General features: G+C 53.7%; 1 gene segment (V, D, J or C); it reads left to right on the top strand.

The window, feature by feature from the left end:
* Positions 1 to 1,034: 1,034 nt before the first annotated feature.
* Positions 1,035 to 13,264, top strand: part of LOC147716688 (Ig alpha chain C region-like) — a 30,483-nt gene continuing 18,253 nt past the window's right edge. Inside the window, 1 exon segment of the C gene segment in view lies at positions 1,035 to 1,316. Within this exon segment, the coding sequence occupies positions 1,175 to 1,316 (142 nt within the window).

The raw sequence follows: 13,264 nt of genomic DNA on the forward strand, positions 1-13,264 counted from the left end.
TTACATAAATATCATCCAACTGGGCGTAGATTTTCCTTATTAACTTCAAAGGGGTGATATTTTTGTGAATTATATTGAGGTCACAATATTTATGTCATTTGAAATTATGAATACGATGTCCTGGACAAATCCCTCGGGAAGGTCCGGACTCCTTTAGATCGGCCTGGTCGACCCAGCTTGCCCACTAGTTCCGTCCCTGTTCCTCACATTATGCACGTTGCGGACTGGGAGTCCAGAAATAACTCTCAAATCGTACAACTCTGGCCGTGGGCAGCAGAGCTATCTCTCGGGTTATACAGCTCCAGGCTTTAGATTGTAAAACGAGCCTACAGAATCTCTTGCAAACCCTTCTCCTCTCACTTTTTGGCCACCTGCGAACAGAATTTAGTGTATGACCACAGCAACAGATGCTACAACCACCCATGATGTCTGGCACATGTCCACAAAACCCACAAATGAATCAAAACAATCTCAAAATGATGCCAGGCAATGAGTGGGTGTTCTCAGGGGAGTCTGCGAGAGAAAGGGGATGTTTCAAACATCTGCTATGACCAAGCAGGGTTTGTGCCAGCTGTTGGCACGAGGCACTTATGGAAATCTGTGGCAGAGTCCATGGCACTTAAGGTCACTCTTATTGAAAGTGCTGCGTCACATGTTGGCAGAAGTCAGGCTTGCCCTCCTGAAATGCTGCCAGTGCTGAGTGAGTGGGTCACATGTCTTGCTCGAATCTCTAAAAGGCCAGTCTCAGCAGACCCTTGAATGGCGTTTGCCACCTAGCGATGGGTGGCATTTTGCTACCCACCCTTCCCACAACCTTTGCTGCTTGTATGGACAACTTGAAGCCTGCTCTCTACCGTTCCCCTAGTAGAGTTACAGCCTGTTGTCCAGTCACACCATGCCATGGAACTGATCCTGTTTGTCTGGGACAGAGTCAGTCACCTGCCTGACTGACACCTAAGATGTGGCCGACTCAGCCGAGGCTCCACTAGCCATTCTGAGGCATTCGCCATGCTCCCCTGCCCGCCACTGGATCTGTTGGGCATTCATTTGCCCCTTCTGTCTTGAGGGAGCTCAGTTCAATGCGGTCTTTGGATTTCCCTCAGCTGCTCAAATTGAGAATCAGAGGCCGCCTCAGACAATCTTATTCCTCAGGAAGAAAGATTCTGTATCACAGATGTGTCTATCGTTTGCTCAGCAGGTCAAAGGATGCATCTTCTCAAAGGCAATCATCTTGCTGCTCTCAAGATCTGCAGAAGAGATGAACACCCAGCACATCGCAGCAGACATGGAGGCCTACACCGAGTACTGGACAGCAGGTACTGTACAATGACACCTCACAGCCTCTCCAGTCTACTCACTGGTGTAGCAAGACATGTTCTATTCTTGCTTACTTTGTCTCTTGGTGCCTCACAAACCCCGGGTTTTTGGGAGTGTTGTATTCTCCTCTTACTATATATCTCATGTTATTCTATCTAAGACCTTGATGGACTATTTACCTGCATTATCTTTACTACAATAAACCTACATTGACTACATCATACTGGTGTCATCTCGGATTACTACAGGGAGGTTGGCCCTGCTGTATCAAGAGCGCAGAAACCATTGTCTTCTGGATGGTGAGACAGTGTTGAGTGATGTGGTTTAAGGTAGGAGCCTTTGACTGCTGTCGTTCTGGGCAGTCGTGTGTCACGCGTGGCAGTGCTGTAGGACACTGCCTTCCTTGGAGTTTTAGACAATGTGTGTGTAGTGGCGTACAGGTGCATCTGGATCCGAGTGTTGGCGCAGTGTTGTGGGCAGTGGTAGCACAGGAGCCCAACTATGGCTGGACCGTGGGGCCATGCCAGCTGCTTGGATGCTGGGGCTTGCTTGGTGAAGTGCTGTAGAAACCCCTTGTTTCTGTGGGTTGGGCCAGTAGTTTGTGGCATGCCGCGGAGGTCTGAGGTACTACAGTCCTTGGAGGTTCGATTAGTGCTGTGCATTGTGGGGTGCCTAGGTTTCTGAATCCTAGTGTGAGGGCAGTGCTGTGAACAGCTGTGGTGGGACCTTCCTGCTTTTGCGGTATCCAAAGGGCCTAACATGAAAAAAGAACTTACCTCCTACCTGAGTGACTCCAGACTTCTTGAACTGAAGACCCTGCCCTATAACTTCAGCATTTTGGCAATGAGGATGGGATCAACGCCAGGTCAGACATACAGGGAGTGGGATCACGCAGGATACTACACACCTGTATCTAACTCCAGTCTGAGGGAAGGAGCCACGTCTTATTTTCAATATAAATGTACATGCAATAAATCTAAACATGTTTCATTTATGAAAGGCCTCATTTACAGCTGATGATAAAGGAAATCCTCTTATTTTAGGGTAAATGCAAAGTAGAATTTCTTAGGTATATCCACAAGAAACATTTTCCAAACTATAACAATAGCAGGGTGGGCGAAACTTCACAGGTGGACCCCTCGGGAATCCCTTTCAACTCTAAATCATGCATTAAGTCGGTGCCCATCCTGAAAATGTGGCAGTATTTAGGCTCTTGAGGACTAGATTGGACTCAGAACACTGCTCCTTGAGCCTAGAGAACGCAGAACACACCAGCACTGCCTGGTGGTGCCCTACACAAAGGATGCTAGCCCTGAGGTACTGTGCACAAATCCCTGGGGGGCGGAGTGCTGCTTTGTGCTGCCCAAGAGCAACCCCTGGTCATAGGCTCCTTGAAGCGGCGATAGTCCCTTGTGCTTTGGTATAAACTACCCTGCTTTTTTTTGAGGTGGGACAGTGATGTCTTTTTTTCAAGAGACTTGTTCTGACATTCAGAACAGTGTTGTGTCCTGTGGTAGTTCTGCACCACCCCCGCCTCCCCTGATTTTCCTGGAATTGGAACAGTTTTCTGACAGTGCTGTCTATAGTAGAGTACAGAAGCTCCAGGGTCCCAGAGGTTGGGGCAGGGCTGGCTGAAGTCGAGTACAGAAGCTCCAGGGTCCCAGAGGTTGGAGCAGTGCTGTCTGTAGTGGTGTACAGAAGTATCAAGGCCCTGGAGGTTTGGGGAAGTGTTGTCTGTAGTGGGTACAGAAGCTCCAGGGTCCCTGGATTTGGGGCAGTGCTGTCTGTAGTGGAGTACAGAAGTTCCAGGGTTCCGGGCGCTGGGGCAGTGCAGTCGATTATGGAGTACCGAAGCTCTAGGGTCCTGAAGGTTGGAGCTCTGCTGTCTGTAGTGGAGTATAGAAGCTTCAGGGTCCTGGGGAATGGGGCAGTTTTGTGAGTAGAGGAGTACAGAAGCTTCAAGGTCCTGGAGGTTGGGACAGTGCTGCCTGTAGATGAGTCTGAAAGTTCCAGGGCCCCTGGATTTGGGGCAGTGCTGTCTATAGTGGAGTACAGAATCTCCAGGGTCCCGAAGGTTGGGGCAGTGCAGTCTGTAGTGGACTAAAGAAGCTCCACGGTCCCAGAGGTTGGGGCAGTACTGTCTGTAGTGGAGTATAGAAGTTTCAAGGTCCTGGTGGTTGGGGCAGTGTTGTCTGTAGTGGGTACGGAAGCTCCAGGGTCCCGGGGTTTTGGGCAGTGCTGTCTGTAGTGGAGTACAGAAGCTCCAGGGTCCCGGACGCTGGGGCAGTGCTGTTTATATTAGAGTACAGAAGCGCCAGGGTTCTAGAGGTTGGCGGCAGCCTTCTGTAGTGGAGTACAGATGCTCCAAGGACCCCAAGGTTGGGGAAGTTCTGTCTGTAGGGGAGTACAGAAGCTCCAGGGTCCTGAAGGTTGGGGGAAGCCTTCTGTAGTGGACTACAGATGCTCCAAGGGCCCGAAGGTTGGGGAAGTTCTGTCTGTAGGGGAGTACAGAAGCTTCAGGGTCCTGGGGAATGGGGCAGTTTTGTTTGTACTGGAGTACAGAAGCTTCAAGGTACTGGAGGTTGGGGCAGTGCTGTCTTTAGGGGAGTCCGAAAGCTCCAGGGTCCCAGAGGTTGGGGCAGTGGTGTATGTAGTGGAGTACAGAAGCTCCAAGGTCCTTGGGGATGGGGGAGTGTCGTCTGTAGTGGAGTACAGAAGCTCCAGAGTCCCTGGGTTTGGGACAGTGCTGTCTGTAGTGGAGTGGAGCAGCTCCAGGAGCCCGGGGGTTGGGGCAGTGCTGTCTGTAGTGAATTACAGAAGCTCCAGGGCCCTGGTGGTTGGGGCAGTTGTGTCTCTAGTGGAGTAGAGAAGCTTCAGGGTCCCGAAGGTTAGGGCAGTGTTGTCTGTAGTTGAGTATAGAAGCTCCAGGGTCCTAGAGGTTGGGGCAGTGCTGTCTGTAGTGGAGTACCGAAGCTCCAGGGTCCCTGAGGTTGGGGCAGTGCTGGCTGAAGTTGAGTACAGAAGTGCAAGGGTCCCAGAGGTTGGGGCAGTGCTGTCTGTAGTGGAGTACAGAAGCTCCAGGGTCCCGGAGGTTGTGGCAGTGCTGGCTGCACTGGAGTACAGAAGCTCCCGGGTCCCAGAGGTTCGGGGCACTGCTGTCTGCACTGGAGTACAGAAGCTCCAGGGTCCCGGAGGTTCGGGGCAGTGCTGTTTGTACTGGTGTACAGAAGCATCAAGACCCTGGAGGTTTGGGAAGTGTTGTCTGTAGTGGGTACAGAAGCTCCAAGGTCCCTGGATTTGGGGCAGTGCTGTCTGTAGTGGAGTACAGAAGCTCCAGGGTTTCGGGCGCTGGGGCAGTGCAGTCAATAATGGAGTACAGAAGCTCCAGGGTCCTGAAGGTTGGAGCTCTGCTGTCTGTAGTGGAGTATAGAAGCTTCAGGGTCCTGGGGAATGGGGCAGTTTTGTGAGTAGAGGAGTACAGAAGCTTCAAGGTCCTGGAGGTTGGGACAGTGCTGCCTGTAGATGAGTCTGAAAGTTCCAGGGCCACTGGATTTGAGGCAGTGCTGTCTATAGTGGAGTGCAGAATCTCCAGGGATCCGAAGGTTGGTGCAGTGCTGTTTATATTGGAGTACAGAAGCTCCAGGGTCCTGAAGGTTGGGGGAAGCCTTCTGCAGTAGACTACAGATGCTCCAAGGGCCCAAAGGTTGGGGAAGTTCTGTCTGTAGGGGAGTACAGAAGCTTAAGGGTCCTGGGGAATGGGGCAGTTTTGTTTGTACTGGAGTACAGAAGCTTCAAGGTACTGGAGGTTGAGGCAGTGTTGTCTTTAGGGGAGTCCGAAAGCTCCAGGGTCCCTGGGTTTGGGATAGTGCTGTCTGTAGTGGACTATAGAAGTTCCACTGTCCGGAAGGCTGGGGCAGTGCTGTCTGTAGTGGAGTTCGGAAGCTTCAGGGTCCCAGAGGTTGGGGCAGTGGTGTATGTAGTGGAGTACAGAAGCTCCAGGGTCCCTTGGTTTGGGACAGTGCTGTCTGTAGTGGAGTGGAGCAGCTCCAGGAGCTGGGAGGTTGGGGCAGTGCTGTCTGTAGTGAAGTACAGAAGCTCCAGGGCCCTGGTGGTTGGGGCAGTTGTGTCTCTAGTGGAGTAGAGAAGCTTCAAGGTCCTGGAGGTTGGGGCAGTGCTGTCTGTAGTGGAGTCTGGAAAGTCCAGGGTCCCTTGGTTTGGGGCAGTGCTGGCTGCAGTTGAATATAGAAGCTCCAGGGTCCTGGAGGTTGCGAAAGTACTGTCTGTAGTGGAGGATAGAAGCTCCAGTGTTCAAGAGGCTGGCACAGTGCTGTCTGTAGTGGAGTACAGAAGCTCAATGGGCCCGGAGGTTGGAGCAGTGCTGTCTGCAGTGGAGTAGAAAATCTCCAGGGTCCCGGAGGTTGGGACAGTGTTGTCTGTAGTTCAGTATAGAAGCTCCAGAGTCACTGAGGATGGGACAGTGCTGTCTGCAGTGGAGTATAGAAGCTCCAGTGTTCTGGAGGCTGGGAAAGTGCTGTCTGTAGTGAAGTACAGAAGCTCAAGGGTCCCGGAGGTTGGGGCAGTGCTGTCTGCACTGGAGTACAGAAGCTTCAGGGTCCCGGAGGATTGGGGCACTGCTGTCTGTAGTGGAGTACAGAAGCTCCAGGGTCCCTGAGGTTGGGGCAGTGCTGTCTGCACTGGAGTACAGAAGCTCCAGGGTCTCGGAGGTTGGGGCAGTGCTGGCTGAAGTTGAGTACAGAAGTGCAAGGGTCCCAGAGGTTGGGGCAGTGCTGTCTGTAGTGGAGTACAGAAGCTCCAGGGTCCCAGAGGTTGGGGCAGTGCTGGCTGTAGTGGAGTACAGAAGCTCAAGGGTCCCGGAGGATGGGGCAGTGTTGTCTCTAGTGGATTACAGAAGCTCCAGAGTCCCTGGGTTTGAGACAGTGCTGTCTGTAGTGGAGTACAGCAGATCCAGGGGCCTGGATGTTGGGGCAGTGCTGTCTGTAGTGAAGTACAGAAGCTACAGGGTCCTGGTGGTTGGGGCAGTTGTGTCTCTAGTTAAGTACAGTAGCTCCAGGTTCCCAGAGGTTGGGGCAGTGCTGTCTGTATTTGAGTATAGAAGCTCCAGGGTCCTGGAGGTTGGGGCAGTGCTGTCTGTAGTGGAGTACAGAAGCTCAAGGGGCCCGGATGTTGGAGCAGAGCTGTCTGTAGCGGAGTACAGAAGCTTTAGGGTCCTGGAGGTTGGGGCACTGCTGTCTGTAGTGGAGTACAGAAGCTCCAGGGCCCTGGTGGTTGGGGCAGTTGTGTCTCTAGTGGAGTACAGAAGCTTCAAGGTCCAGGAGGTTGGGGCAGTGCTGTCTGTAGTGGAGTCTGGAAATGCCAGGGTTCCTGGGTTTGGGGCAGTGCTGTCTGTAGTTGAATATAGAAGTGGTACAAAAGGGGGTGGTGATGGACGGAGCATCTGAATCAATCAAACACTCACACCCAGTCAAAAGATCTGGGTTTAATCCATCACCGTTCTTTAGCCCACTCTGCCACCCCAGTTCAGACATGGCTATATGCAAATCAGTCTGACCCTGTGCCTCATGGGAACAGTCCAGCCCGAACTGCCAAGCCATGTCTTCCCTGGACCGTAAACAAGCTTCCGAGGACCGGTTTCTGGCATTTCAGCCGTCTTCAGCCCGGCTTGCTTTAATCCAGTGGCAAAGTGAGCAAGGGACTCACGTCTGAGCATACCCCGCCACACTTATGGTGGCCAAAAGCGGTAAAAAAGGGGGTGGTGATGGACGGAGGATCTGAATTAATCAAACACTCACACCCAGTCAAAAGATCTGGGTTTAATCCATCTCCGTTCTTTAGCCCACTCTGCCACCCCAGTTCAGACATGGCTATATGCAAATCAGTCTGACCCTGTGCCTCATGGGAACAGTCCAGCCCCGAACTGCCAAGCCATGTCTTCCCTGGACCGGAAACAAGCTTCCGAGGACCGGTTCTGGCATTTCAGCCGTCTTCAGCCTGGCTTGCTTGAATCCAGTGGCAAAGTGAGCAAGGGACTCACGTCGGAGCATACCCTGCCACACTTATGGTGGCCAAAAGCGGTACAAAAGGGGGTGGTGATGGACGGAGCATCTGAATCAATCAAACACTCACACCCAGTCAAAGGATCTGGGTTTAATCCATCACCGTTCTTTAGCCCACTCTGCCACCCCAGTTCAGACATGGCTATATGCAAATCAGTCTGACCCTGTGCCTCATGGGAACAGTCTAGCCCGAACTGCCAACCCATGTCTTCCCTGGACCGGAAACAAGTTTCCGAGGACCTCCAGGGTCCTGGAGATTGGGACATTTCTGTCTGCAGTGGAGTGTAGAAGCTCCAGGGTCCCGGAGGTTGGGGCAGTGCTGGCTGAAGTCGAGTACAGAAGCGCCAGGGTTCCAGAAGCTGGGGCAAAGCTGTCTGTAGTAGAGTACAGAAGCTCTAGGGTCCCGGAGGTTGGGGCAGTGCTGGCTGTAGTGGAGTACAGAAGCTCCAGGGTCCCGGAGGTTGGGGCAGTGCTGGCTGTAGTGGAGTACAGAAGCTTCAGGGTCCTGGTGGATGGGGCAGTGCTGTCTCTAGTGGATTACAGAAGCTCCAGTGTCCCTGGGTTTGAGACAGTGCTGTCTGTGGTGGAGTACAGCAGCTCCAGGGGTCCGGATGTTGGGGCAGTGCTGTCTGTAGTGAAGTACAGACACTCCAGGGCCCTGGTGGTTGGGGCAGTTACGTCTCTAGTGGAGGACATAAACTTCAAGGTCCTGGAGGTTGGGGCAGTGTTGTCTGTAGTGGAGTCTGGAAAATCCAAGGTCCCTGGGTTTGGGGCAGTTCTGTCTGTAGTTGAATATAGAAGCTCCAGGGTCCCGGAGGTTGGGACAGTCTGTCTGCAGTGGAGTATAGAAGCTCCAGGGTCCCGGGGCTGGGGCAGTGCTGTCTGTAGTGGAAGACAGAAGCTCAAGGGGCCCAGAGGTTGGGGCAGTGCTCTCTGTAGCGGAATACATGAGCTCCCGGGTACAGGAGGTTAGGGCACTGTTGTTTGTAGTGGATTACAGAAGCTCCAGGGTCCCAGAGGTTTGGGCAGTGGTGTCTGTAGTGCAGTACAGAAGCTCCAGGGTCCTGGAGGTTGGGGCAGTGCTGGCTGAAGTTAAGTACAGAAGCTCCAGGGTCCCAGAAGTTTGGGCAGTGGTGTCTGTAGTGCAGTAGAGAAGCTCCAGGGTCCCGGAGGTTGGGGCAGTGCTGGCTGTACTGCAGTACAAAAGCTTCAGCATCCCGGAGGTTGTGGCAGTGCTGGCTAAACTTGAGTACAGAAGCTCCAGGGTCCCAGAGCCTGGGGCAGTGCTGTCTGTAGTGGAGTACAGAAGCTCAAGGAGCCCGGAGGTTGGGGCAGTGCTCTCTGTAGTGGAGCACAAATGCTCCAGTGTCCTGGAGGTTGGGGCGCTGCTGTATGTAGTAGAGTACAGAAGCTCTAGGATCCTGGGGGTTGGGGCAGTTTTGTCTGTAGTGGAGCAGAGATGCTTCAAAGTCCTGGAGGTTTTGGCAGTGTTGTCTGTAGTGGAGTACGGAAGATCCAGAGTCCCTGGGTTTGGGACAGTGCTGTCTGTAGTGGAGTACACCAGCTCCAGGGGCCCTGAGGTTGGGGCAGTGCTGTCTGTAGTGAAGTACAGAAGCTCCAGGGCCCTGGTGGTTGGGGCAGTTGTGTCTCTAGTGGAGTACAGAAATTTCAAGGTCCTGGAGGTTGGGGCAGTGCTGTCTGTAGTGGAGTATGGAAAGTCCAGGGTTCCTGGGTTTGGGGCAGTGCTGTCTGTAGTTGAATATAGAAGCTCCAGGGTCCCGGAGGTTGGGACAGTCTGTCTGCAGTGGAGTATAGAAGCTCCAGGGTCCCGGGGCTGGGGCAGTGCTGTCTGTAGTGGAAGACAGAAGCTCAAGGGGCCCAGAGGTTGGGGCAGTGCTCTCTGTAGCGGAATACAGAAGCTCCAGGGTACATGAGGTTGGGGCACTGTTGTTTGTAGTGGATTAGGGAAGCTCCAGGGTCCCAGAGGTTGGGGCACTTCTCTCTGTACTGGATTACAGAAGCTCAAGGGTCCCAGGGGTTGGGGGCAGTGCTGTCTGTAGTGGAGTACAGAAGCTCCAGGGTCCTGGAGGTTGGGGCAGTGCTGGCTGAAGTTAAGTACAGAAGCTCCAGGGTCCCAGAGCCTGGGGCAGTGCTGTCTGTAGTGGAGCACAAATGCTCCAGTGTCCTGGAGGTTGGGGCGCTGCTGTATGTAGTGGAGTAGAGAAGTTCCAGGGTCCCGGAGATTGGGGCACTGCTGTATGTAGTAGAGTACAGAAGCTCTAGGATCCTGGGGGTTGGGGCAGTTTTGTCTGTAGTGGAGCAGAGAAGCTTCAAGGTCCTGGAGGTTTTGGCAGAGTTGTCTGTAGTGGAGTACGGAAGATCCAGAGTCCCTGGGTTTGGGACAGTGCTGTCTGTAGTGGAGTACACCAGCTCCAGGGGCCCTGAGGTTGGGGCAGTGCTGTTTGTAGTGGAGTATGGAAAGTCCAGGGTTCCTGGGTTTGGGGCAGTGCTGTCTGTAGTGGAGTGTAGAAGCTCCAGGGTCCCGGAGGTTGGGTCAGTGCTGGCTGAAGTCAAGTACAGAAGCGCCAGGGTCCCAGAGGTTGGGGCAGTGCTCTCTGTAGTGGAGTACAGAAGCTCTAGGGTCCCGGAGGTTGGGGCAGTGCTGTCTGTAGTGGAGCACAGAAGTTTCAGGGTCCTGGAGGATGGGGCAGTGCTGTCTCTAGTGGATTACAGAAGCTCCAGTGTCCCTGGGTTTGAGACAGTGCTGTCTGTAGTGGAGTACAGCAGCTCCAGGGCCCCGGATGTTGGGGCAGTGCTGTCTGTAGTGAAGTACAGAAGCTGCAGGGCCCTGGTGGTTGGGGCAGTTTTTCTCTAGTTGAGTACAGAAGCTCCAGGTTTCCATAGGTTGGTGCAGTGCTGTCTGTAGTGAAGTATAGAAGCTCCAGGGTCCCGAAGGCTGGGGCAGTGCTGTCTGTAGTGGAGTACAGAAGCTCCAGGGTCCCGGAGGTTGGTACAGTGCTGGTTGTAGTGGAGTACAGAAGCTCCATGGTCCTGGAGGTTGGGGCACTGCTGTCTGTATTGGAGTACAGAAGCTCCAGGGTCCCGGGGGTTGGTACAGTGCTGGTTGTAGTGGAGTACAGAAGCTCCATGGTACCAGAGGTTGGGGCAGTGCTGTTTATAGTAGAGTACAGAAGATCCAGGGTCCTGGGGATTGGGGCAGTGCTTGCTGTAGTGGAGTACAGAAGCTCCAGGGTCCCGGAGATTGGGGCAGTGCTGTTTATTGTAGAGTACAGAAGATCCAGTGTCCTGGGGGTTGGGGCAGTGCTGTCCGTAGTGGAGTACAGAAGGTCCAGAGTCCCGGAGGTTGGGGCAGTGCTGTCTGTAGTGGAGTACAGAAGGTCCAGACTCCCAGAGGTTGGGGCAGTGCTGTCTGTAGTAGAGTGTAGAAGCTCGAGGGTCCTGGAGGTTTGAACAGTGCTGTCTGTAGTGGAGTACAGAAGCTCCATGGTACCAGAGGTTGGGGCAGTGCTGTTTATAGTAGAGTACAGAAGATCCAGGGTGCTGGGGATTGGGGCAGTGCTTGCTGTAGTGGAGTACAGAAGCTCCAGGGTCCCGGAGGTTGGGGCAGTGCTGCTACAGTGAAGTACAGAAGCTCCAGGGTCCCAGAGGTTGGGGCATTGCTGGCTACAGTGAAGTACAGAAGCTCCAGGGTCCTGGAGGTTGGGGCAGTGCTGGCTACAGTGAAGTACAGAAGCTCCAGTGTCCCGGAGGTTGCGGCAGTGCTGTGGTGGAGTACGGAAGCTCCAGGGTCCCAGAGGTTGGGGCAGTGCTGTCTGTAGTAGAGTACAGAAGCTTCAGGGTTCTGGGGTTGGAGCAGTTCTGTCTATAGCAGAGTATAGAAGCTTCAGGTATCTGGGGATTGAGGGGGTGCTGTCCTTGGTGGAGTATGGAAGCTCCAGGGTGCCGGAGGTTGGGGTAGTGTTGTCTGTAGAGGAGTACAGGTCCTCCCAGTCCTGTAGGTTGGGGCAGTGCTGTCTGTAGTGGAGTACAGAAGCTCTAGGTTCCCGGATTTTGCAGCAGTGCTTGCTTTTGTGGAGTATAGAAGCTCCACGGTCCCGGAGGTTGGGGCTGTGCTTGCTGTAGTGGAGTACAGAAGCTCCAGGGTCCCGGAGGTTGGGGCAGTGCTGGCTACAGTGAAGTACAGAAGCTCCAGGGTCCCAGAGGTTGGGGCAGTGCTGTCTGTAGGGGAGTACAGAAGCTCCAGGATCCTGGGGGGTGGGGCAGTTCTGTCTGTGATGGAGTACAGAAGCTCCACGGTCAGTAGCAGTCGGTGGTGGGAATAGCTGCCAGGCGGTGAGTTGGGGAGGGAGAGGGGCAGGGTGGGCAGTAGTAATCTATGGTTTATGGGGGATTACAGGTAGGTAAACATATAAATAAATAAAATGAAGTTTGTTGCATGCACTGCATCTCATTTGGGGATTCTGTGCGTGCAACGAATTTCTTATTATTTATTTATATGTTTACTTACCTGTAATCTTCCATAATCCATAGATTACTACCCCCCACCATGCCCCTCACCCTCCCCACATCACCGCCCGGCAGCTACTCCCACCACCGACCGCTACTGTCCACGGTGCCAGAGGTTGGGGCATTGCTGGCCGTAGTGGAGTACAGTTGCTACAGGGTCCCGCAGAAGGGGCAGGGCTATCTGTAGTGGTGTATAGAAACTCCAGTGTCATGGAGTTTGGAGCAGTGCTGTTTATAGTGGAGTATAGAAGCTCCATGGTCCTGGGGTTGAGGCAATGCTGTTTGCAGTGGTGTACTGGAGCTCTTGTTTACTGGGGCTGGGGTAAGGTTGTCTGAAGGTGAGTACAGGTACTCCTGTCTCCAGACTTCTGGAGGTTGTGGCAGTATTGTTTGTTGTGGAACTCAGGCGCACCGAGGCCCTTACGGGTTTCCGGAGGTTGGGGCAGTGTTGTATGTAGTGGAGCACAGAAGCTCCGGTGTGCTTGACGTTGGGGCACTGCTGTAGTCGAGTACAGAAGCTCAAGGGTCCCTGAGGTTGTGTATTGCTTTGTGTAGTAGAGTGCAGAAGCTTCAGGGTCCTGGAGGTTGGGGCAGTGCTGCCTGTAGTGGAGTGTAGAAGCTCCAGGGTGCCAGACGTTGTGGCAGTGCTGTCTATAGTAAAGTAAAGAAGATCCGGGGTTCTGGGGGCTGGGGCAGTGCTGTCTATTGTGGACTAGGTAAGCTCAAGGGTCCTGGAGGTTGGAGCAGTGCTATCTGTATTAGAGTACAGAAACTCCTGGGACCCGGAGGATGGGGCAGTGCTGGTTGTAGGGGAGTACAAAAGCTCCAAAGTCCCAGATTTGGGGCAGTCCTGTCTGTAGTGGAGCAAAGAAGCTTCAGGGTCCAGAGGTTGGGGCAGTGCTGTCTGTAGTGGAGTATGGAAGCTCCAGGGTCTTGGAGAATAGGGCATTGCTCTCTGTTGTGGAGAAAGAAAGCTCCAGGGTCCCAAAGAATGGGGCAGTCCTGTCTGTAGTGGGGAACAGAAGCTTCGGGGTCCCGGAGGTTGAGGCAGTGCTGTCTGTAGTGGACTACAGAAGGTCCAGGGTCCCGGAGGTTGAGGCAGTGATGTCTGTAGTGGAGTACAGATGCTCCAGAATCCCAGAGGTTGGGGCAGTGCTGTCTGTACTGGGGAACAGAAGCTTCAGGGTCCCGAAGGTTGAGGCAGTGCTGTCTGTAGTGGAGTACAGAAGGTTCAGGGTCCCGGAGGTTGAGGCAGTGCTGTCTCTAGTGGAGTACAAAAGCTCCAGAGTCCCAGAGGTTGGGGCAGTGCTGTCTGTAGTGAGGAACAGAAGCTTCAGGGTCCTGGA

Source organism: Lissotriton vulgaris, chromosome 5 (assembly GCF_964263255.1).
Source record: "Lissotriton vulgaris chromosome 5, aLisVul1.2, whole genome shotgun sequence".
NCBI classification, from domain to species: domain Eukaryota; kingdom Metazoa; phylum Chordata; class Amphibia; order Caudata; family Salamandridae; genus Lissotriton; species Lissotriton vulgaris.